This window comes from Dinoponera quadriceps, unplaced genomic scaffold (genome assembly GCF_001313825.1).
Source record: "Dinoponera quadriceps isolate SergipeBrazil2010 unplaced genomic scaffold, ASM131382v1 scaffold1146, whole genome shotgun sequence".
Lineage (NCBI taxonomy): Eukaryota > Metazoa > Arthropoda > Insecta > Hymenoptera > Formicidae > Dinoponera > Dinoponera quadriceps.
The window spans coordinates 61,276-85,769 of NW_014555229.1; the positions used below are offsets into that span (position 1 = coordinate 61,276).

General features: G+C 47.0%; 1 protein-coding gene across 22 annotated transcripts in view; it reads left to right on the top strand.

Moving 5' to 3' along the window:
• The window catches only part of LOC106743577 (ankyrin-3-like), a 116,212-nt gene that overhangs the window by 32,296 nt on the left and 59,422 nt on the right, over positions 1 to 24,494 (top strand). For 21 of the 22 annotated variants that reach the window (XR_001374377.1, XM_014617569.1, XM_014617565.1 and 18 more), the window contains exons 3-18: positions 8,366 to 8,467; positions 9,304 to 9,436; positions 9,737 to 9,900; positions 10,446 to 10,601; positions 10,745 to 10,873; positions 11,437 to 11,634; positions 11,713 to 12,009; positions 12,260 to 12,457; positions 12,569 to 12,715; positions 12,802 to 12,951; positions 13,372 to 13,512; positions 13,635 to 13,790; positions 13,943 to 14,041; positions 15,284 to 15,481; positions 16,081 to 16,264; positions 18,869 to 18,973. Coding sequence is in view for 21 of the 22 variants with exons in the window: in XM_014617569.1 (XP_014473055.1) it covers positions 8,366 to 8,467; positions 9,304 to 9,436; positions 9,737 to 9,900; positions 10,446 to 10,601; positions 10,745 to 10,873; positions 11,437 to 11,634; positions 11,713 to 12,009; positions 12,260 to 12,457; positions 12,569 to 12,715; positions 12,802 to 12,951; positions 13,372 to 13,512; positions 13,635 to 13,790; positions 13,943 to 14,041; positions 15,284 to 15,481; positions 16,081 to 16,264; positions 18,869 to 18,973 (2,557 nt within the window). In the remaining variant the exon portion in view is untranslated. The remainder of the gene's footprint in view (positions 1 to 8,365; positions 8,468 to 9,303; positions 9,437 to 9,736; positions 9,901 to 10,445; positions 10,602 to 10,744; positions 10,874 to 11,436; positions 11,635 to 11,712; positions 12,010 to 12,259; positions 12,458 to 12,568; positions 12,716 to 12,801; positions 12,952 to 13,371; positions 13,513 to 13,634; positions 13,791 to 13,942; positions 14,042 to 15,283; positions 15,482 to 16,080; positions 16,265 to 18,868; positions 18,974 to 24,494) is intronic. The other variant, XM_014617554.1, reaches the window with a different exon arrangement.

A 24,494-nucleotide genomic window follows, 5' to 3' on the forward strand; every position in this document is an offset into this window, starting at 1 on the left:
GTACCCTCCGGCCACTTCCGTCCCGCCGGAAGGCATCCCCGACAGTGCAGCGCGGAGCTCCTCGCAATCGTCGGCGAAACGCGAGCCGGCGAAATGCAACGTTAGCCGCTCGAGCGCGAATTCCTGCCGTGCGTGCGCGCGCGGATGTCACAAACCGCGCGCCGTCGGCACGGTTAACGACCCAGGTCGCGTTGTCCGTTAAATTATTCCCCGCCTTTGCTCGTTTCAGCCGGTTTCAGCCGCGGCACCGCGCGTTCCAACGCACGTTTGTTGTCCCGCGTTCGTTCCGCTCGCGCGTCGGAAAACACGTCAACGTCCTCCGTCCTCCTCGTCCCGACGACGCTAGCGGTGTTTCGGTGTTTTTCCCCGGGTTTTTCCCCACGACGACGACGGTTTTCAAGACGTGGCGGTGACTATAAATAATTCGCGCCGTGTTCTTCGTTGCAGTGCGGGCTTTTTTTAAAACGTTAAGAATAAGGGGTCTCGGGGGCGTTATATAAATCGCCTCGTCGCCGCGAAGTCGATAGCGAGGTCTCTCTCTCTCTCTCTCTCTCGGCCAGTTCTCTCTTCAGCGGTTCGCGTTCTATGTTTAGCGACTCCTTTCACGCTCCCTAAGGGGCCCCGGAAGCCCTTAAAGCGTCCCTGCCCAGACAGCGAGAGCGAAGCGAGTACATTCGCGTGTAGTCCGTCCGCTGCAACGGGTTCTGCGGCACCGGGCGGAGAAAAGCGCTCTCGAGAAAGCCGGCGACGTCGTCGGTGAAGCCCGCGCGGGTAATTGCCCGTGAAGCGAGTCATTATTTATTATTATTTACTCGGGGGAGAGAAGCTCTGTTCGGCGACAGGAAATTGTAATTTCATTATATCGCGGCAGAGTACACTCGGCCGTGTCGAGACTCGAATGAGACGAACGATTGTGATCAAATAGAGAGACCTCCCGCAGGAATCTTTACGTTTCCTACGATCGAGTTCCCCCGTCTGTTCTCTTCCCAGGCAAAACGGGAGATTCGGTTAACGCTAATGGAATTGTTTTGTTTTTTCCCGTGCGCCCGGAGAAAAACTCAGTTCCTGAATAGGGATCGGATGAAAACTCGGTGACGAAGAAATGAAAACCCGACGGCGAGAAGCGGCATGTGTCTCTGTTACCGCGGCTGAAAACATCCGTCCGCGAACGTTCAGCTGTGTTAAAACTCGGCTGAGGGTAACTGAGGGTAATCGAGTGAGTAGGAACCTCCTACATCCTCGAGTTGTTTCGACGGAAGCCGAGTTCTCCGTCTTTCGTCCCCGTTCTTTCCGAGAAAGACGGAGAATTCAATTACACCGATGGAATTGTTTTTTCCATTAGTTTTTTGCACGGCGCGAATGAAAGGCGAGACGCCGAAATTGGTTTCAGTTTCCGCCGGTTCCCCTTCACGCAGGCACTTTCGGGACTTGGTTGTGTTATTTTAATTATCGTCGACGAAGTAATTGGTCGATTTCTCTGATAAAGCGATGTAGGGGGAAACATCGGCCGTTAACGAGATAAGATTGATGAATGCGATTATAGAAGCTTTGGATTTTTATAATTACGGGTTCTTATATTTTTATAATTACGACCGTTAGCCTCTTCTCAGAGATACACGTGTGTACGTTTGAAAAGGTTAAATCTTTCTCCTTTAATCCGAACATTGTCGACGAAATATAACGAACTAATAATTAATATGATGAAACATTTCGCTACATGAAAGGAAATCTTGCCACACAATTACCAGATGTGACGTTTATGTCACTTTGAAATTAAATCGTTTCCCTTGTGATAAATTTCTTTCGGTGAATTCGCTCTTGAACAGGTTCACGCCATGTAATTACGTGCACGCATTCATTGAATCTTGATCGATGAATACCTCTTCGAGACATGCTGGGACACCGGTGTGTCCCGAGAGACACGCGAGAGACGTTTTAACCTGACCGCTTTCGATTTCTGGGAGTCGAGCCTGCACGCGTCTTTACGCGAACGCGGGTTTCCACTTAGCGTTGTATTTTCCTCTTAAGGAAAAGTGTGTCGATTCGCGTTACGCGCGCTACAAATGGAAACCACCCTTTCTCACGCTTGCCTACACATGGCCTGTAGAAAGTGCAAACGTGACTCCCGGGAATTTTTCGATCGAGAGGAACGTCGTCTTTTTTTAAATAACCGCACGATCGATGCTTAAATATCCTCATGTGACTCGACTAGCACAAGAGCGACTTACTTTTCTCACTTTTCCTACGCTTTTTCTCACTTTTAAGAAAGTAGCCCACTTTCCTCACTTATTTTCTCATTCGTTTTCGGCCCTTACAAAAAGAATTCGATCACGAGAAATCATGTTCGTTAACTTGCTTTTTTAAGTCAAGACAATAAAGGAAATAAAACGTAACAATGATTCCGACGACATAATGTTCATAAAGCGAAGATCTGTGATTTAATTAGTTTTTAGCCGTTTTCATATATCCATTTCTCTTTAAGTTCCTAAAATCTGCACTAGTGCGGCGATAAAAAACAGACCCTACTTAGATAGAGTTGACTTTTTTTTTTTTTTAAGCCAACTCACTATTTTCTTCACTTTTTCAAGAATGAAGCTCACCTTTCTCACTATTTTTGACAGGTGAACCCCATACCTGCGTCGCGCTCTCGATACCCCCCGACTCGTCGGCATTGCCGGAAAACGACGAGCGTTCAAATTGATATCGCATTTATTCACATTGCGCATTGAGAATAAAATCTCCGGTGTCTGTAACTATAATCGCACAGGTGAAAGAATTACAATCAGGAGAAGCATCTTCCTCTGCTAAGTTCACATCTGGTAATCACATCTTACATGCAGTATCGCTACTGCTATTTCGGGTTAAAACCAGAAGAAGATACGGTTGAGGTCGGAAGATGACTGCAATTTTCCCTCAATCTACATGTCGGCGGCTACACAACGCCCCCTTTTCTCCGTCGCCTATCTCCATCGCGATTTCTTCTACATCTCGGAGGAAATTGAGAGAGAGAGAGAGAGAGAGGAAGGGGGAAGGAGGAGAAAGATTGCGGAAGAGCGGCAACGAGGGAAGCGGACACGGAAGGGGCCGTCTTCGCGCGAGGAACTAACGGTCTACTGAATTATTTAAAGCATGCCGGGATATACTCTCTCGCCGAGAAGCACGGTTCATCTCTCCCGCATACGCAATCGTCGTGTTCGCGCGCGCACATTCGTCGTCAACCTCTCTCGCCCGTATACGCGCTAACAAGCGGATCAAAATACAATCGTGTTCCCCCCATTGTGTACAGACAGTCGTCTCTCGCGCGCACCCGTCCCGCATACACATCGCGCCGTGATACACATGTAATCATAGGTTTCCCCTTATAAGCAGGCGACGATGCAATTAGCGTTACTCGCGCGATGTGTACTTATCATAAGTATCGCTGGTAGCGACAATTCCGCGACGGTGACGGCGGAAACGTAATAGAGAGAAATACCGCCGTATCTATCGATTGTGCACTGAGAGGAGGATATTTGAATGTGAGAAATATTTATTCGGCAAGTACGTGGGGAGAGGAAGGGGAGGGGGGAGCAGTCGGTCGAAGCAGTTCTATTATACCGGAATAGAAAAATTCGGCTCGGTGAATTCGTCCTTGGGACACGTTAATTCGCTGTTCGAACGAACCAATGTTTTCTTCTACCAACAGCTTGGTTCTTACGGCAAAGTGATTTGTAATTTCATCGGAATAGTGACTTGCGAGTGGCAATTGGTACTCTTAATCGTTTTGCTATCCACGTAGTAAGAGAGATTTCGCTGCAACAGCGTAAAATTCGCCGCGCCGGCAAATGATTTTTCCCTCCGATTTTTCTATTTTTTCCCTCAGCGTGTGGTTTCCATTTCTGAGATATTTTAATGGAACGTTCGATATAAACATTTTCTGAATCAGCTGTCGATAGTTTCGCGACGTACCCGTCACGAATATAGTCGCATTCGATCTGTCATCGGTCTTTCTTCGTGTAACTCCACGAGGTGCGTTTGGTATGTATGATTTTTTTCAGAATCGGACAGGTTGAAGCCTATCCGGACAAACTTGCATTATCGCATGTCGCATATGCGTGAGGTAATCAACTGATCGTGATCCGTGCGGAAAAAGGATGTCTTCCATATTAGACGCATGATTAATCGAATTCCTTCTGCGTTATGCGACTGTGTAAGTCCGCCCGAATAGACCTTGAGTTTTTCAACACGTTGCTACGACGGTCCACCGGCGCTATAATATGGCAGCATCATCTCGTTAATTGGCGCATAAAACGTGCGACCGACTGCGTGAAACAAATTAAATCTAGCCGATATGGAGTTAACGAAGCGAGGTAGCGAATACGTACACATCGCGGATTGCATTTATTTATCGTACAGCTCGTCGGTGATTAAAACTTTTCAGTTGGTTCATTGAAGTAATCGATGATTCCATTTCCGTTACTCGTTTCGGTAAGTAACTCATTAGCGTGTTACCCCGACATATAATTGCATTACCGTCACCGTCGCTACCGAAAAAAGGGACAGAAATGAGCGCCGTTAATTGTACCGAGTCGTCACCGAGAAAAGTGGATCATAACAGTATAACGCTTTCAACGTTTCTCCTTTTCTTTTAATTACTGCAAAGTGACGAAGTTGCTCCCCGACTCGGACTTTCTCCCTCCCTTGGAACAGCCTTATTTATAGAGCGATTCAACGGGAGATCGAACCGCGTGAAACTCGAAGGGAAAAAGACAAAGAAAAAGACTGTTCCCGCTCACTCGTGTGCCCCATTTTCCCCATTCCGCCAGACGGTTTGCTGTCGGGAAATTTTGCAAAATACATGCGAGCGAGTATTGTGTCGCGCGATTTATCCCTCGGAAGCGTTTTCTCTTCTCCCGTGTATCGAAGTACGCGTGCATAACGTGTACGTTTCGCAATACACAATCCGAGGACGACGCACGCAGCCGCGAGGTTTATTTATGCGATATCACGCCTATGTGTGTGTGTGTGTGTGTTGACCGTTCAGAAAAATGTCACGGCGACGCCGACCTCGGCGGTCGATGCGACACGTCGCGATCGAGCCTGGCGAATCGAGTCCGCGCGCTGCTTTGTATCTTCGCGACGCAAAGTTGCGAATACGATCGGGAATCGCTCGTCCGACCGCTCCTTCGTCCCGGTCATGCGGAATGCGCTGCGCTATGCGCAAACGAGTCGTTAATAGGAAAAGAGACAGAAAGAGTGAGAGAGTTGATCAAGTACGATGACGATGCGGCGAAGTTCCGTTGTTCCCGTTCGCGTCTCTGATTTCCGGCTGATCGTATCAACGGTATCCCGCGAATAAATCGCTCGCGGGATAAGCGAAACGGGATCCTGCTGATGAAACGGACGCAACTCGACACCGAGAGACGCGTTCTCTTTCTATCTCTCTCTCTCTCTCTCTCTCTCTCTCTCTCTCTCTCTCTCTCTCTCTCTCTCCTTTGCGCTTGAGAAAATTATTCCCAGAAGCATATAATAAATAACTCGTCTTAAAGAGAAACTTAGAACGCCATGAAACGAGAGGAATGGAGATAGCAGTCGGCAAAATCCATGGAAAAGTACAAATTAGCTGCAGGCCTGACTTAAGCTTACGATACATCGAAGGAAAGAAGTGCTACATCCGCAAGTAAATATTTGCTAAGGAGTATTGCAGTTAATTATTTTACTTGAATTGAGCAAATATTATTAGTATGCTGCACACTGAAAGGAGGAAAGTGCTACGTTTAAGCAATATTTACTTGATCCGAGTAAAATAGTTACTCCAATAGCTCCTTGGCATATATTTACTTAAATGTAACACCTTGTTCTTCCAGTGTGTGGTTCTCGGCAGGAAGTATAATTTCTGCTTCCAGATTTTATCGTTTATTGACTCCTACATGTCGCAAGAATTGCAAAATTTCAGGTCAAGATATATTACTGCGTATACACAAAGAAAAATATTGCGTTCAAGTAAATATTACTTGTTTTTATCGAATAAAATATTACTTGTTTTAATATTTCATAAGCTTATGTACATCCGCAAATATATTATCCGAGTTCATCATGAGCATAATATTTATTCAAAATATGTATATTCTCTATCCTAGTAAGTTTAGTACTTCACTCAAGAACATGAAATTAAAACGCCAAAGCTAAAACTTCGGCTTACTTATTTCAATTAGCGGAATTAAACTTTTCTTCGATAGAGCTTTATAATATTCTTGAGAAAAAAAAACAACAAATTCTTCCCTTGGGCAAATGATGATGAATTTTTCTAATCTCTGTGATGTGAGTATATTTTAATAACGCTATCAAGAAAATACTCTTTGTTTATTACTTAAAAGAAGAAGAAATGAGTCGAGTAATCGCCTTTTTTCGCGGTGCAATAATATTTTTCTCTGTGTACCGTGACGAAATGCGTGGTTTTCAAAGTCTAATAAGGATCAACTCGCGCACGATTGGCGGTCAGCGTTAAGACGGTGAATCATACACGTGCGAGTTATGTCGACGAAGAAGATGCTGAAAAACGCCGCGTGCTACTACCTCCACAGGCGTAGCAAGAGCGCCGTGGAGCCTGCTGACTATCGATTTATCGTCAGAGCTCGTGCTTCGAGCGCATGACGATAAAACGTTACGTCTCTCGGCAAAACCACCCACGACGGCCGAGCCACGCTATAGCTTCGCTTACGTTACGTCTCCCAGTTGCGTGCGTATGTACGGCACAACCAAGGTGCGCGAATGGAGAAAGAGAGAGTCCACTACGATGCATTGAGAGGAAAAGGAAAAATGCTTAATCTCGCTGATATTGTGGTCTTTTTCTACGTCATCAATCGCGTTACCTGTTATTCTAACGAAACTGTAGGACTGATGCGCGCATGAGATTGTTACCGCCAAGATTCCAAGACACATTTATTGGAGAAATGATTTTTCTGATTAATTGTTGAATAATTACTGAGTAATTATTTCGAAAAAATGATAGTTATAAAGCTTTTTGTCTTATGTCAAATCTATAAGAAACGGAGGCGAGGGGAAGGGTAAGACCATTAAAGGCCAGAGTATGTATTTTTTACTGTCATTAACCAAAAAAATATTTTATGTTATATTTAACGTTTTATTCATACAAAGAAACTGTATTAAAATCATATATCTATATACATGGTCATGTAGTCTTAGACTATAATATAACTTTAATATTGTCTTCTCAAATGAATAAATAGAGATAATGTGAAGAAAGATTTTTTTCATCGATAGCACTAAACAATCCGTCTCTTATGCTTAATGGCCTTGCTCTCCCCTTTATTTAGAATTATTTTACCCGCGCAATTATGGTCGCAAATACCAGTGTATTAATTCAATGCCATTAATTTACCAACAGCATTAATTCGAGAGATGCGTGATCACGAAAGTAGATAGCCAGTGGATCGCAGAAAGATCGCGACGCATTTTCGATCGATGAGTCACCGACGGGAAAATTCATCTTCTGGGAATTAGCCAGACAACGAATTCTCCCACTTAGATGCGGACGCTTAAAAATAAAAAAAAAGGAAGAAATGATAATAACGTTACAACTTTCGCGTCGGCACCGATCGAATGTGAAATATGAACGAAAGTTCGGAATGGCGTTTTAGATGACGATCGTTTGGGACCGGCGAGGGAAGTCAGTCGTGGTCAAGGAGGGTCATCGGGCGGTTCCGGGCACTCGTAGAACCAGTTGCGGGTCGCGCAGGACGTCCGCGCTCGGGTGTATCCACTCGGTGGTCCCGAGCGAAGGATCGAACGCGGGGTCGAGAAAGGAGGAGAGAAAGAGAGAGAGAAAGAGAGGAGGGGTCGAACTCCGAGGGTGTGGGTGCCTGACGAGCCGTGAGAACGAGAGAGAGAGAGAGAGAGTTGGACTTCTGTCACCTCTATATGTGCTGTCGTTGCAGACCGCGCGGCGCCTCACGCTCTAAGTCCGCGGTTAATTACTCATCGGCGATGCGATCCGAGCCGGTCGGAATAAACGGAGCTCCACCTCCATTTTCCGGAATTGGTTTCGATTACATCGAACACGACCGATGGGAGGAGGAGGTGGGACGGGCGGGCACATGGGCGGACGATGTGTTGCACGAAACGAACGTTTGTAAAACAATTTGTAAAACGTTTGTGCATGGGTGTGTGTAATCACGCGTGATGCGTGTCAGGAGTAAGCAAATGGGAAAATATCTGCTCTCTCTCCCTCTCTCTCTCTCTCTCTCCGAAAGGATGCTTTCATTGAATATTGTAAACTCGCTGAATTCCCTCCCGGTTTTACCCGGATGCTTCGTTCTCTTCAGTTAAATAACGAAACGAATTTGTTTTTGTTGTTGTGTTTCAGAGCGACCCCAGCACCGCGTTCCTGCGGGCGGCTCGCGCTGGACAACTCGAGAAGGTCCTGGAGTACTTAGAGTCCGGAGTGGATATCAACGCTTCTAACGCTGTGAGTCGCCGACCTGTCCCCCGTTCTCTTGGTTTCTTTCCTCTAAGTTATGAATTGTTTCATTAATTTTTCTAGCATCAACTCTTTAAGGCTTAAATATCGATCCTGTTGAAGTAAAATATTGATTTATAAGATCATTTTGAAGGATATTCCCGATGCAAATTTTGTTGTTCGAATAAAATTGACCGCCGAGAAGTACGATTTTCCATACGAATGTGCATGATTATGTACATCGGACGTTTAGATATAAAAATGAGAAAATATTAAAATTGTTTTACTTCAAAAAAATATTTATTTTTCGCTTGTTTGTAATTTATAATTGTTGGAGAACATCGAGTGAAATTTTCATAAATACAATATACTTTTACGTTTTTCCACGAATGATTTGACGTAAATTCTAGCGTCGACGACTTTACACACGCAAATATCTTCAGTTGGGAAAACAGTATTTCACGAGTTAAAACGGATAATCCAGTCTCATTTAGAATAGATTGATAATATTTTATCGAATCATTACTTCACCAATAGACAAAATTTGGAGAGGGCCCAAAGTTAGTGTACATTATTATTATTATTATTATGTACACCGGGCTTTGAAAGGTTAATTTCCAAATATTAATTATTAATTTCTAAACAGCCATTTTATTAATTAATATTTATGACAAAAATATTAATTTCTAACATTTAGCTTACAGAAAGTGAAAATTCGTGACACCAGTTATAGCATAATAACACGCACCGAGAAAAAGATGAAATCCAAGTCACGTTCAGTGGCATTATCTATTCTTCATAGAAATATTGGCTACATGTAAAGAGTGCGTACATGTGTCTTGCAGAATGGCTTAAACGCTTTGCACTTGGCAGCTAAAGACGGCCACTTGGAGATCGTGAGGGAGCTCCTAAATCGCGGCGCGATCGTAGACGCCGCTACTAAAAAGGGAAACACAGCATTGCACATAGCTTCTCTTGGTGAGTGGTTTGACTCGACGTTCTCCCGTCGACTCTCTTCTCATCCGTGTCCACTCTCGTGTGCGGGCGTGTGTGTGCCAGCACGTTGCTCATTAAATGTATAGGGGACAAGGACGGGAGCGATTTTAAACAAACATTTATTTCATAAGACTCGAGCGGGTCTCTTGCTTAAGTCTCTCATCGTCGTAAATTTCGTCTCTCGGGAACGTCTCTGTCTCTGTATCCCCCCCCTTCTCTCTCTCTCTCTCTGCCTCATGATAAAAAATTCACCTGACACCGATGTCTCTGCCTCTCTTTCAGCTGGACAAGAGGAGGTTGTACAATTGTTGGTGCAACGAGGAGCCTCCGTGAATGCACAATCGCAAAATGGATTCACGCCGCTGTACATGGCTGCCCAGGAAAATCACGACTCCGTGGTCAAGTATCTCCTCAGCAAGGGTGCGAATCAGACATTGGCCACCGAGGTTTGTGCTGACATTGTTCCGTCATTCTGTTTCTCTCCAAATTCTACCTAACCACTGAATCTTTTCGTACTTTTCGACATATATTGCTGTGAAACAACTAAACTCGTTTCCCTTATCGGCACGCTCGGCGAAGACACTTTTGATCTTTTCGTGTTGCTGTTGTTAAACATATTACCGCTCTACAATAACATTGTTTCGTTCATCTACGTTAGGCTTGGACATAAAATCAATAATGAGCTGTCGCCCCGCCGTTTGAGTACATATCTCGCTGCTGATCCAATATGATATACTTTATTGTTATTTATTCAATAATAATAATAATAATAAGTTCCGTTCCCTTCAATCAGAGCACGTTTGGTTCGTCCATTGTCGCGTCAATTCAACCGATCTTTTCTCTCCGCGCAGATATATCGACGTTTTTTGTCGTCCGACCTAACACTTTTGGTTATTAATCCGACGATCTGCTATTCACGTTAATTAAATCCAACGTTCGGCATACCAGTTTTGCGCGGCGGCGGCGGCGCTCATGTTTCTCCTTTGTGCAGGACGGTTTTACTCCGTTGGCGGTGGCTATGCAACAGGGTCACGACAAGGTGGTAGCCGTTCTGCTAGAAAACGACACTCGCGGTAAAGTTCGACTGCCCGCTCTACACATCGCCGCGAAGAAAGACGACTGCAAAGCGGCCGCTCTACTTTTGCAAGTGAGTCGTCGCGAAGCGCGACCGTCCGCGTATTTTAGACCGGCCGGTCGAGAGAGATCGCGGGGCACTAACAATAATAAGAGAGAATTAGCTCCGCTGGCGTAACCGCAATTCCACCAATTTCTCGCTTGCCTTCGTTACAGAACGACCATAATCCCGATGTAACGTCGAAGAGCGGCTTCACGCCGCTTCACATTGCGGCGCATTATGGCAACGACCGAATCGCCTCCCTGCTTTACGACAGAGGCGCGGATGTGAATTTCGCGGCGAAGGTGGGTGACTTTTCAAGGCGCGGAAACGCGACTTGAGATTTCCGCGGAGCCTCCGACGTTCGCCGAGATTTACGTTTCCTTGAATCTCCGTTTATTGTTACGCTTAGCGTCACGCTTGCGATCATAACGATTTTCTTTCTCGTGAGTCTGATATCTGCAATATCGGAATGCTAAAAATTCCGATACTGAGGTATCGAATATTTCGGTAATGATCCCAAGTATTTTAAGAGGGATCCCAAATTAATGCGTCCTAAATGCGGATATAACGGGATGAAATAGTGGCTCTGGTTTTCGAAGAATGTTTTATCGACAGCCAAATGAGAAGACGAAGAAGTCCTGTAATATTCATGAAGTAACGTATCTCGATATAACTTCTGTTACATAAATCGTTCTCCTATTTTTATACCCGGGAGATACTCGATGTTTAATAACGTATGTATTATAAATATTCAATAGTTACTGCGTTTGCATTGAAGAATATCATGAATATTGTATGTTATGTTATTGTATAATAATAGCGTGATATACATATAATATATATATATACACGCACGTAACTGCAGCACAATATCACACCGATGCACGTGGCGGCGAAATGGGGCAAGATCAAGATGGTGAATCTCCTGATGAGCAAGGGTGCGAACATCGAGGCGAAAACGAGAGACGGCCTGACTCCGTTGCACTGCGCGGCCAGATCCGGGCATCACGAGGTAGTGGACATACTGATCGAGAAAGGGGCGCCGATCGGCTCGAAAACGAAGGTAAAGAGCGCGGTCAAACAGAGCCGGTCTCTCGCGCCGAGATCGTCGTCGCTCACCGCGCTCGGTTTCCGTTGACAGAATGGTCTTGCGCCGTTGCACATGGCTTCTCAAGGGGATCACGTCGACGCCGCGAGGATCTTGTTGTACCACCGCGCTCCCGTCGACGAGGTGACGGTGGACTACCTGACCGCATTGCACGTAGCTGCGCACTGCGGCCACGTGCGGGTGGCCAAACTGCTCCTGGACAGGAACGCCGATCCCAACGCGCGGGCCCTCAACGGATTCACCCCGCTTCATATCGCGTGTAAGAAGAATCGAATAAAGGTGGTGGAGCTCCTCCTGAAGCACAAAGCTAGCATCGAAGCTACGACTGAGGTGTGAACCTGTCGAATTTCCTTCTCTCTCAATCTCATTTAATTTGGCTCTCGGGTTAACCCGCGCTTGTTTCCCCGACATGTTTCGTCAACATTTCAAGTTCGCTTCTTCAGAATGAGGAATGACTTGAAACTGGGAGTAACTCGGGAGCCAAATCAAGTATTCTCTTCTCTCTCACGTTGAAACGTCCCACGACGATCATCGCGAAGAGTCTTACGTGTTACGTGCGTGTTCTCGTTTCTCTTCGCAGTCTGGATTAACCCCGCTGCACGTGGCGAGTTTCATGGGGTGCATGAATATCGTGATATACTTGCTGCAACACGAAGCCAGCCCCGACATACCGACAGTGAGAGGCGAAACGCCATTACACCTAGCTGCCAGAGCGAACCAAACTGATATTATTAGAATACTTCTTAGGAACGGCGCCCAAGTCGACGCTCGAGCGAGAGTGAGTATCGTGTTTTTCATTCGAGCGATCACTCGCGACAACTCGATACTCCGACAGGCGTTTGCTGTTTAAACGGCGTCGATTTAATCGAAGAAATCGAATCGCCCGCAGGAGGAACAGACGCCGCTTCACGTCGCTTCCCGCTTGGGCAACGTCGACATCGTGATGCTTCTGCTGCAACACGGCGCGGGGGTAGATGCTACAACGAAGGATTTATATACTCCGCTTCATATCGCTGCTAAAGAGGGCCAGGAGGAGGTGAGGGGGTTGCAATAACGCGTCAACATCTGACACTGCGACATACGTGCGATTTAATCATGCGTTCTTCCCCAACGTACACGCAGGTCGCATCCGTATTATTAGAGAACAGCGCGTCGCTTACCGCTACGACCAAGAAAGGATTCACCCCCTTGCATTTGGCGGCCAAGTACGGCAACATGAACGTAGCGCGACTTTTGTTGCAGAAGAACGCGCCCGTTGACGCTCAAGGAAAGGTAAGTACCCTTCCTTCCTCTGAGTTTTGTTCCCGCAAAATGCAAGGTGAATTATCAGAGAATTGTTCGTTACTTTACAAGACGTTAAATGAATTGTTAGAAAATTGCTAGAACTCTTTTGCAAGACGTACGAGTGAATTATTAGAGAATGGTTACTGTTATTTCGCAAGGTATAAAGTGAGTTATTAGGGAACCTTTTAGAATTATTCTGCAACGCGTAAGATGCATTGTTAGAGGATCGTTAAAGTTCTCCTGCAAGATGTGTTAAGCGAATTATTAGAGGACTGTTGGAATGAATTTGCAATAGGTGTGTAAAGTGAGTGAGGTATTAGAAATATCGTTAGAATTATTTGGGAGACGTAAGAGTGAATTATCGGAGGGAGTTTACCGTAAACGTTTCTTCCTGCTTCTCGAACGCAGAACGGGGTGACGCCTCTTCACGTAGCGTCCCATTACGATCATCAGAACGTGGCTCTACTTTTACTCGATAAAGGAGCCTCGCCTCATGCCATGGCTAAAAACGGACACACACCGTTGCATATTGCCGCACGCAAGAATCAGGTACACAGATCCGGCCGACTTCGATTATTGACGAGTGAACACGAGTGGTGACTGAAGTGAAAGAGAAAAGGAAAGAAAAAAAAAAACAGGAACTAAACTGCTATTTCTCACCTGTGATTTAGATGGACATCGCAACTACTTTGTTGGAGTACGGAGCAAAAGCCAATGCGGAATCAAAGGCTGGTTTCACACCGTTACATTTGAGTGCACAAGAAGGCCACACTGATATGTCAACTCTTCTTATCGAGCATAAGGCGGACACGAATCACAAAGCAAAGGTGGGTGAGGGAGAAGAACACGATACGATCCTCGGTAACAGTTTTATTTTACTTTTATCGCAATGCTCGTGCTGTCACAAAGACCTATACGTTTAATTAAATCTGTTTACGTGTTCAAGTTATCGACGTGTATGTGTGTATTATCTTTGCAGAATGGCCTTACGCCTTTGCATCTATGCGCACAAGAAGACAAGGTGAACGTCGCCTCCATTCTCGTGAAGAATGGTGCTCAGATCGACGCTAAGACCAAGGTAACACGCGACGTGTAATTCGGTAACTTTCCCGTGAGAGAGAGACTCGTACGTGCAATCGCGCGGATAGTCAGGAATGCGTCGTGAACGCAGCGATGTCAACGACGCCCTGTCTTCGTTTACGACGTTAGCGTCCTGTGCATAATTGAATTATCGCTGCCGACATAATCCTAGCGAGTAAAATTGTTTGTTGCTCTGTGACTATTGATAACATGAAATGCTCGTCCACCTACGCGACGTAGTTACGCGACTGCCGTTCGTCCCGATCCATCGTCGCCATCGACCAGGAGATGCGCAAAACAGTACAGAGAATAATCCAATAATGCTTTCTCCACTTCCGGCCGGGGTACTTCGACTCCGGCGCATCGTGGCTGCATATTTTCGTATTGTGACTGTTGGGCTTGTTTCTTAGAAGAATCGGCAACTTAGTCCCGTCAAATGTAATAATAATGGCGATTAGATCGGTATTCTCACGAAAAGGGATGAAACAGCGTTAAATTGCTTTGAGAGGAAAGTATTGAGAAAAATCTAGTAGGAGCAGTAAACGATAACGGACTATGGAGAAGAGACTACAATTTGAAGCTGTGCGTCTGGAGATACTTTGATACAGTTAAGACCGTCGAAAAAAATCGTCTAAGGTGGGTAGGACGTGTAAACGGGGATGAAGGTGAATGACTTAACAAGAGAAACTCCCTTGAATCAGTCAAGGATATCGAGGGAGGGGAAGGCCCAGACTGCGTTTCTTGGACAACTTTGACGACGATATGAACAACATAGGTGTTGAAAGGATGGCGGAAACGAACGTTAGTCCCAGCATCTACAATAGATGCTTAAAGCCCTAAGCCTTAGGAAGTGACTAATCACAGCCGAATGTGAGAATAATCGACTGTGATTGGCCATTTCTTAAGGCTTAAAACACCTATTGTGAGCCGGGGCTTAGATGGGAGAGACATTTTTGAATAGGCCCTGAAAGGGTTGTGGAACGCCAACATCGTACATACAATATACACAGTGAACGCATACATGTACTTACTATCGTACTTAGTGCGACCGGGTCGCCGAATCTTCTCAAAAGCAAGCCAGTCACGGTACAAAAATACGTTGACACGATGCGCCCGGAATAAATACCCTAACCGGAAGGCATCATCGGGGTTTCTCCGTGGGAGATTCTGAGCAGAACGGAACAATACGCAAAGCGAGCGAAGTCGAGCATCGCAGAAATGCACGCGTGTCCTCTTCCAGGCTGGGTACACGCCGTTGCACGTGGCGTCGCACTTCGGCCAAGCAGCCATGGTGCGGTTCCTCCTGAGATCCGGCGCAGAGGTCGACAGCAGCACCAATGCCGGCTACACTCCTCTTCACCAGGCCGCGCAGCAAGGACACACCCTGGTCATCAATCTGCTTTTGGAGAGCAAAGCCAAGCCGAACGCTGTGACCAACGTGAGTGATTTCCCAGGATGTTACATGAATATTCTTAATGTACGAATGTCCTCGATACCGGAATATTCGAATCGGATATTCTATGAATGTATGTGAAAAATATCGTGGGCAGAGATTCGTATATTCAAAATGGAGAAGAATGTTCGTAGAATTCTTCGTTCACTGTGCGTGTAAAATACCATTAATCTAATTAAAAAGGCAAACAATCCTGTTTGCATATATAGTTGATTAGGTTGTCCTACTTCGCAGGCACAGTGATATCAGGAATTCCGAATTAGGCGCATCATTACGTTGCCTCTCGAACATCCTTGCCGGTCCATTCCATTTCGAATATTCACGTGATTAATATTAATACTACTTGTGGGAAGGTACACGTTTGATCGTGTACTAAACGCACGTTCGTTCCTTTCAACCGGCAATTCAGAAAGAACACCAAAACGCTATTCCTGAATGTCTGTCTGGGCACGAAGAATGTTATCTGGATTTTTTTTTCTCTGGAGTTCCGCGACACACCGACTTGACCTGCGAGAATCTCACATCGGGATCTGCCGATGGGATCGACGTCGCACGATACAAACAAAACGTTGTGTGTTCCACAGAACGGGCAGACTGCTCTGGACATCGCGCAAAAGCTCGGCTACATCAGCGTCATCGAGACACTGAAGGTCGTCACCGAGACCATCATCACGACCACTCACACCGTCACCATCGAGGAGAAGTACCGTGTGCAAGCGCCCGAGTCCATGCAGGAGACCTTCATGAGCGACAGCGAGGACGAAGGGGGTGAGTACACTCGTATTCGACCACGCTGGCGCACCTGTTACCTTCTTTTCTATCGCTGCTTTCTATTGCCTGTCCGCTGCGCGATTTATTGACGAAGACTCGGATGATATCGGAAGGACGCCGGCAAGAGAGAGAGAGAGAGAGAGAGAGAGAGAGAGAGACTGAATCGGGCGACATCGCTGCCGTAGTCTCCGATATCGCCGCGTTTTTCGTGAATATCGGACAGCTTCTGTCGCTTAGCATAATTACGTAGTCGCCTTGCGTGATAGGTCCTTTACGTTGAAGCGGCGTAGGAGTACCAGTACCTTGCGAGAGATCGAGAGCCGATAACAGAGTAGCGTAATACACAGGAGCAGTAGGGCTTTCGCTTCAGCTGACGAACGGCGCAGTTAGACGATACTGTTCTAATCAATTAATCCTTTTATTTATAGTCTCGATCTCTCTTCTTTCTTTTTTTCCCCCCTCCCTCTTCCTTCCAAGAAGGAACTCTACCCCGTCGAGTATGAAACAATGTTACTTCTTGTGCGCCATTATTACCATAGCCAGTATTATCGCAACGCACGCAGCGTAATCGAAGTAGGCTAGATACCAGTGCGATGAGTCTCTTTTTCTCTTTCTCCCCCCCCCCCNCCCCCCCCCCCCTCCTCTTCCCCCTCTCTCTTTCGGTAGAGAGACGAACTAGAAGTATACGCCAAGAATTAATATTGTAAGCAGGACGGGCTGTAATGCGAGTCTCTCGTTGTGCATAGAAGTGAAAATCGCGAGGGGCATAAGATTGATGACAAAGTAGGACGTAACGAGCGACACGGTGCATCGTCGAGGATTATGTAGAGATACTCGATTAGCAGCGATAGGCTCTCTGAGAGCGATGCAGCTCCCCCCCCCCCCTTCTCCTCCTCACCACGTGCATGCCCGCGTACCGATGATGCGCATGACGATACCGGCCATCAACGCCAGCATGTGGAAACCGAAGAACGTTGTAGAGTTTCCGATAGGAAGTATAATCGTGTCCTCTTCCGATCCTACATGATCACACAGGCGATATATGTGTAATATATATGGAGCAGAACGCGTGACGTAGCGGGGACGGTTAGAGCGAGAAATTTCTCAGTCGGGGAAGAAAGTGTGTATACCGGCGTGTGCTATCGATTAGGGGCCTTCCCCTTCTCCAGGCCTTCTTTTAGTTCGAGAGGTCCGAGAGATCGACGAACGGCCGGATCGGATATGCTATCGATGGAATTATTATTTGCTTGACTGTTGCGTCTTATGTTTACCTTCATTTCGCAAGAGCATGCACTTTAGCCGATACTCACTGGGTTGTTGTCTCGTACTCGGGTCTCACTCGGACGAAACGCGCGATCAGCCGGCGCACGATTTGCAGATACGCAACGGTGAATGGTAGAAAAAAAATGATCGCGTAAATTCGAGAGATTTTTGGTCAATATTCGACAGGAGCTCGCGGAATTCGGTGTCGCAGGTTCACCCGCGAGACGAATCGAGATCCCGAGAGACTCGCGGCGGAGGTATTCTCTGAATTTCTTGGAGCGAAGTCCCATTCGAAAAGCGAAGTGACTGGGTGTGTGATCTTCCACTCGAAACTGAAGATCGAATCTGACGTATTCCACGGGAACCGAATCCCCTTTGATCGATTGAAACGTTCACACGTCTGGAGCCGGAATCCGCCCCAAACTTGTGCGAAACGTTCACTTTCGCGATCTCGAGCAACGGTATTTTCACCCCCAGGAAAAATACCGTCACTTTCCATTCACTTCGAGCGAGATTCCATTCCAAGAAATTGATCGAGCACTCTCCAAATTTCTCGGGGTGAAATCTCATTCGTGAAGCAGAGAGTGACGCACCGTGTCGCTCGGACTCCCGGGTAACCGCTCGTATGGAATAAATTCTCCGCTCCGAATCGTCGGGTGGATATTTTCACTCGAAACTGAGGAGCGAAAAATCTAACGTATTCCACCGTCGCGGGGAAAACGAATTCACACATTACGGAGTCAGAATCCGCTCTCGCTCGCTTCACCGTTGCGACTTCGAGCAGCGAGATTTTCACTGTCGCTTCCACGTGAAAATACCGCCGCTCTTCTTGTTTCGAGTGAGAGGTTCCCCTCCGAGAAATTTCGAGAGTACACTTGGGGGTTCTCGCGCGACCGTTCGCGGATCCTGAAGGTTCAGGTCGCTATTTACAAGCACGGCAGCATTTATTCCCCACAATAGGGACACCGAGATACGTCCACTTCTAACGCGGGCATTATCCGTCGGGTTGATCTCGCGCGACAGAAAAGCGGTAGAAGCTTGCGTCGTGTATTACGCGCTTATAGACGCCGGAGATAGGCGGCTCTCGTCCTGCGTGCGTGCGGTTTTGCGCCTGCCGGGAGTAACCGGGAGCAAGCTAACGTAAGATAAAGCATCTCTCTCGCTCGCTAATCGAATACACCCCGGTGTATTGTGTACCCAGCTGCCGTCGTACTTCTTGCCATTCTTGCACAATTAAACAACCCAGTGATAGCGAAACTTAGACACAGTGTATATGGTGCGAAAACTAGCGTTTCTGATCGAAACCATGACCTTACCACGACGGCGTACTCGATGTAGGTGGTGATGAAATCGGCACCGCAGCCATGAATGTGTACGGGCAGCCTCCGCACGCGCAACACGTGTACCTTCCTTCTTACTACCAGGGCCAAATGACCTATACCCGTAAGTTGTCTGTAACTCTGTTTTCTGTTCACTCTTTCTCTCTCTCTCTATCTTTCTTTCTATCTCTCTCTCTCTCTCTCTCTCTCTCTGTCACGCGGATGTCACCGTCCGTCCACCCGTGCGCCCGAAAGATGTATACCATACAACGTACACCACAGCACTTTCGTCACAAAAAAAAAAAGGAAAAGAAAACAGAATTAGCGCATAATCGCAAGACACAATCGTCATTCTCAATGACGCCTCCGTCTTCTCTTATCATTTCCAACGTTCGGAGCGCGGAGCATATCAAGTCGGAATGACGCGCGGCTATCATTATCATCATCACCGTCGTCGTCATCGTCGTCGTCGTCGAGCACAACACGAGAGTTAGCGCACTGATCATCGCCGTGATCATCGTCATTGCCGCTGTCGTTTTGCCGGTGTGTGCTCGTGTCATCTCCTTGTGCGCGCATTGCGTGCGTGTGTGCGTGTGTGTGTGTGTGTACCGGTATTCTGTCACATCACGCTTCGCTCATTCACGTACACTTCGTGTACGACATCTCGATTCGTTCTCGAACTCTCCCTCTCGTTACATCGCGCGTATTATCCACGTTACGCGTGTAGAGAACACGCGCCGACACACCCGTCCCCCTTCACCCCGCTAGTTCTTTCATATTTATTGTTTCGTTCGCCACCCCTCCTCCCGACACATCCACCTCTCGTACCTTTCACAAGCCTTTTATTTTCGATGACAGCGGCGCGAACCCCGCCGGACAATTGTGTCGGCCGACAAGTCTGGAACCGAGTCGTGTACGGATTTTTTCCCTTTTTTTTTTTTTTGTAATTCAATATTCCACACAGGATTAAACGCTTATGAGAAAACGCTGTTCTGGCTGGGGGAAAAAGTCGCATTTTGCTGTCCCCGGTGAAATTTGAGCAATTTTGTAAATGTAGTTTGCTTTGTGTGACTAACGTTGTGTGACCAACGTTATTCGTACCGGACGCTAAAGGAAGCAACTTTTACACGCGAAACATCCACAAGGAGGGGAAAAAATGTTGCTATTGTAGCGAGAGCACATCGTCGCTGCTGCATATTCGTTGCGACGATAAAATTTAGTTCGCTTGACCAAATCAACGAATTATTCGTAATTCGAGCAGAAACAGTTCTTTACTGCCAGAATAAATGATATTCTGTAGAGTGAATTGGCCCTTAGGACACGTTAATAACGCTGTTAGAACGAAACAGTGTGTTTTGCTAACTTATTCTCGCGGTAAAATAATCCAGCGAATGGCAATTGGTACTCCGAACGAGTCGTTTCGCTGTCCACATAATTGGCTGATAGTAACTGATAGCTCGCTGCGACGGCATAAAATTTGCCGTGTCAGCAAATGATTATTATTCTTCGAGCGGGTTGTTCGGGAAGTTACTTTCTAAAAATAATAATCCATTTCTCACCTTATGTAAACGGAATCTACATGTACGAAGTAACGATTACATTCGTCACCGATGGCCGAGAAATATAATCACGTTATCGTGATCGCGCTGTCGTCACTAACGACGACAATTAACGACACATAACGCTGTTACCGAAACTCGTTGTCGAAAAAAGGAGACTTTACTTCATGATAACTCGATGGTAACAACAACGTTGCTAGCAAACTCGGCGTTGCTTGTACACACCGGCCTTGAGAATACACACTCGGCATTTATATGCGAACGCGCGAAAACAAGCTAGCCCCCGAGGAGAACGAGAAACAGATCGATCGCGCGAAGTGCGCGGAATGCGCACGTCCGCTTCGTTCTGCATCTTCCCGCTCGGGAAGCGAACGCGTGCACGCACGCACGTACGCACGCACGCGTTCTGAATTTATTCGCCGCAACATACATCGTCGCTCGGACGAATTATGCATTCCTCGACGCGTTCCCCACGTCCAACGATGACGTATCGGCGCGCTTTCGCGCGCGGAAAAAAACCTCCGACCGAATAGAAACCAGATGAAGACTTCGGTGGCAAGTGATGAAAACCTGGTGACAGGAAACGATATCTCTGTTGCCGCTGTTACTGAAAAACGCGCGTTCCTGCTGCGAAACATTCAGTTAAAACTCGGTCGAGGCGACCGAGAGCGCAACACGTGTAGAAATTTTTCCAGATTTTCCCCGATACAGCTTAGATCCTGAAGTTCGAATAAATACTAGAAAGTTGCCTCAAAACAGGTTATCCCACTGCTGTGCACCAATTGGGAATCCCATTCTTACCCCAAACACGAGACGAAGTCTTTTTGCCGCGTGCGAAGTCGGTAAATAAATAGTTGCAACATTATTGGTCGGACGAGTTTCACGAGTTCACGTGTCTAATGGGTGAATTCGTTTTTCAGTAATTTTCGAGAAATATATTTACTTCCATTGGATACGATTACGCGTTGCGAAACTCATCGGGGAAAAATGGTCGCAATTATTGCCCGCCGACTGTACCGTTCCCTAAGTTGAAACTGTTCAATGTTACACAGTTTTTAGCCTTTCACATGTTCACAGTCGCGGACCGGTTGCAACTCTTCTTTTTCTTCGATGAGTTCCGCAACGTGTCTCTGATTCAATGAGAAAATGTATCTCCAGGAAATAACTAGAAAACGAATTCTCTTGTTATTAATTTCGAATTTATATGTGCAGTCGTGGATAGAAAGTTCTCGCAATACTTCTTTTTTTATCAGTTTCGGAACGCATCGCATGTCCGACAGAAGAATTTGTTTTTTAGTGGTTTTCGGGAGATGAAAATGTTTTCATGTTCGATGTGACATGCGTTGCGAAACTCATCGAGAAAAAAAGTGTCACGACTTCTTTTTATGACTGACTGTACTTGTAAAGTGTAAAAACGTGAAATATGCCGTATCTTTTATTTCGTATATTTTCTTCAATCGCAGTGTAAAATGGAATGCAGAAGAATCCTTGAAGAAACCTTGGGGGTGACCAGGTAGGACCTTTTTATGTTTTCCACTTAGAATCGTGTACTTGAAACATTGCACTTCTAACCAGAAGCTGCTTAAGAGATTTCCCGACCGGCGCCCGTAATTATTTCGGAAAATCGGACCGAAGATCCCAATTAGATCCCACATAGTAAGAAATTTGGTGTTAGAAACGACCCACTGGAATTTCGTGTTACTTTAACACGGGGGATGTGTTGAGAAGCACATAAATATAATGTTAAATTAACACATTCACTTTGTCAACACGTTGAATGCGCACTGAAGGAACAAATTGTTACGTCCAAGTAAATATTTACCAAGAAGTATCCGAGTAGTTTATTTTTATTTGGATTAAGTAAATATCACTTGAATGTAGCACACTGAGAGAGAAAAAGTGCTGCATTCAAGTAATATTTACTTAATCCAAGTGAAATAAATTGCTCCAACACTCCTTGGCAAATATTTACTCGAGTGTGGCAATTTTTTTCAATGCATTAATTTCACATTATATTTCTATACTTTTCCACACACATATTTGTGTCATTCTTCACGCATTCCCCGTGTTAAGGTGACGCGAGATTTTTAACACGAGATTTTTCACTGCACAAGCAACTTTCTACGCGAGAATCGGCCGAGTGGGAGCCTCCTGCAGGATCGTCCTGCGGATTCTCCCGTCCCCGACGGCGAAACGGAAGATTCAGTCACACCGACGGAACTGTTTCTTCCGTGCGAAATGTCCGGACGAATTCATCGATCCCGGATTCTTTCCCTCATGGCCAGCCGGGGTGAACGAGAAGAGGCAAGCGAGGGTAGAACGCTCTCTTTCTATCTCTCACACACACACGCGAAATAGAAGATCCTGTCTTCGTCCCTCGCTACTCTACGCGATGGAGACCTCACTTACGGCGCGGCGGCAGCAACGAAATAGGGCGTGCTGCTGCTGCTGTTAATGCAATTTACATAATAACGAGCCGTGCGATCATTACACCGAGCCGACCAACGTGCGCGGCCCGCTTCGGCGCGCTTCGACGTCGTCCACCTCCTCCTCGTCGTTAGCGTCGTCATCATCGTAATCGGCGTAGTCGTAGCCACACAAACACCGCCCTCCGCTTCGGCTACCTGTTATGCAACACACACAGCCGGTGTGCGTGTCGTGCCGCGTTATTAGTGCAGTTAGTCCAACCCCTGCCGCTTGGCGCGTCGCCAAATACAATTCCGGACCGAAATAATCTCGAATTTATATAACGCCCGCGCGTTCAGCCGTCGAACGTCGATTAGAGAAGAGAGAAGAAAAAGGGGGACCGCTGGGAAAGAAAAAAAAGAGGAAACTCAGGTGCAGAAGGAGGAGGAGGGAGAGGGGGTGGGGAAATAATTACGCTTTACCAGCCACGCTTCCGCGTGCACCTAATCGAGGCTACGCGCGGTTTCGACGACGCGGCGGCGGAGAGAGAGAGAGAGAGAGAGAGAGAGAGACGACGACGAAGCGGACTCTCGCCGAGAGCGCCAAGAGGAATCTCCAGCGGAATCGTCAGCTGTGCAATTCTCATCTCTCCGTCATCCCTGTCGCGGCGGTGTCTGCCGATATGTCAATCATAAAGCGGATTGGTAACGGTCGTTTCCTCCGGTCGGCCTCCGCCTATTCCGCGATGATCACGATGATCGATGATTTTATCGCGCGTCGCAAAGTAACGAGCGATAAGGGACAACGCGCGATCCCGCCGGCGCTTATCGCGGCGCGCTCATCGCGGCCTCTCGCTTCTTCGTTTTTCTCCAACGCGGCCTGAACTTTGGCCTAATCGCGGCGCGCGTACATATATCTGAAACTCCGTCGACCGCGAGCGGATCTAATCGCGCAAATCACCCGGAGTGAAATATCCTCGCGTGTGTGCGTCGTCCGCCCGCCCACCCGGTCCGCGTACATTATTCCCTCGTCCTTCCCGAGGACGAGGAAAACCGCCGGGGTGAGAGGCGATCGAGCGGTCGATCGTCTCGCTGGACAACCCACGCGCGGAGTGAATAAAATAACCGAGAGCGGAGAGGGAGAGAAAGGGAGCGAGCGAGAGCATGGGCTCAAAGGCGGCGGCAAGTTACTATTATAAAATTGGTGATTCACGGAATGAGGTCAGCTAGTATTCAGCCGGCTAGTCCTGCGCCGGTCGAACTCGCATCAATCTACGGGAAGCGGTGAGCGACAGTCGCTGTTCCTGACCCCCGCGGAGCGAGAGTGAGCGCGCGGCGGAAAGCCCGGGAGGAAGTGAAGTTTGAGGACGCGCGGCGTTGCTCGTAACGCAATTAAACGAATTGAATCGAATCGAGTGAGAAAGAGAGAGAGAGAGAGCACTCCATCTATCCGTCCGTCTACCCATCCATCTATCCGTCCCCGTCCATCCGCGTCTGTCTATCTCTCTCTCTCTCTCCAGCGTCGTCGGCCCCCTACAGCCGTGCGCGCCGGTGATATTCAAAGTGAGGGCATGGCCTATTCTCGATAAGCCGCGCTATTCGCGCGCGATATACCGCGACGGAGGACCGACGGAGGACAGCGTGGTGTTCGCGTGTTGACGAGGAGGAAGGAAAGAAAACG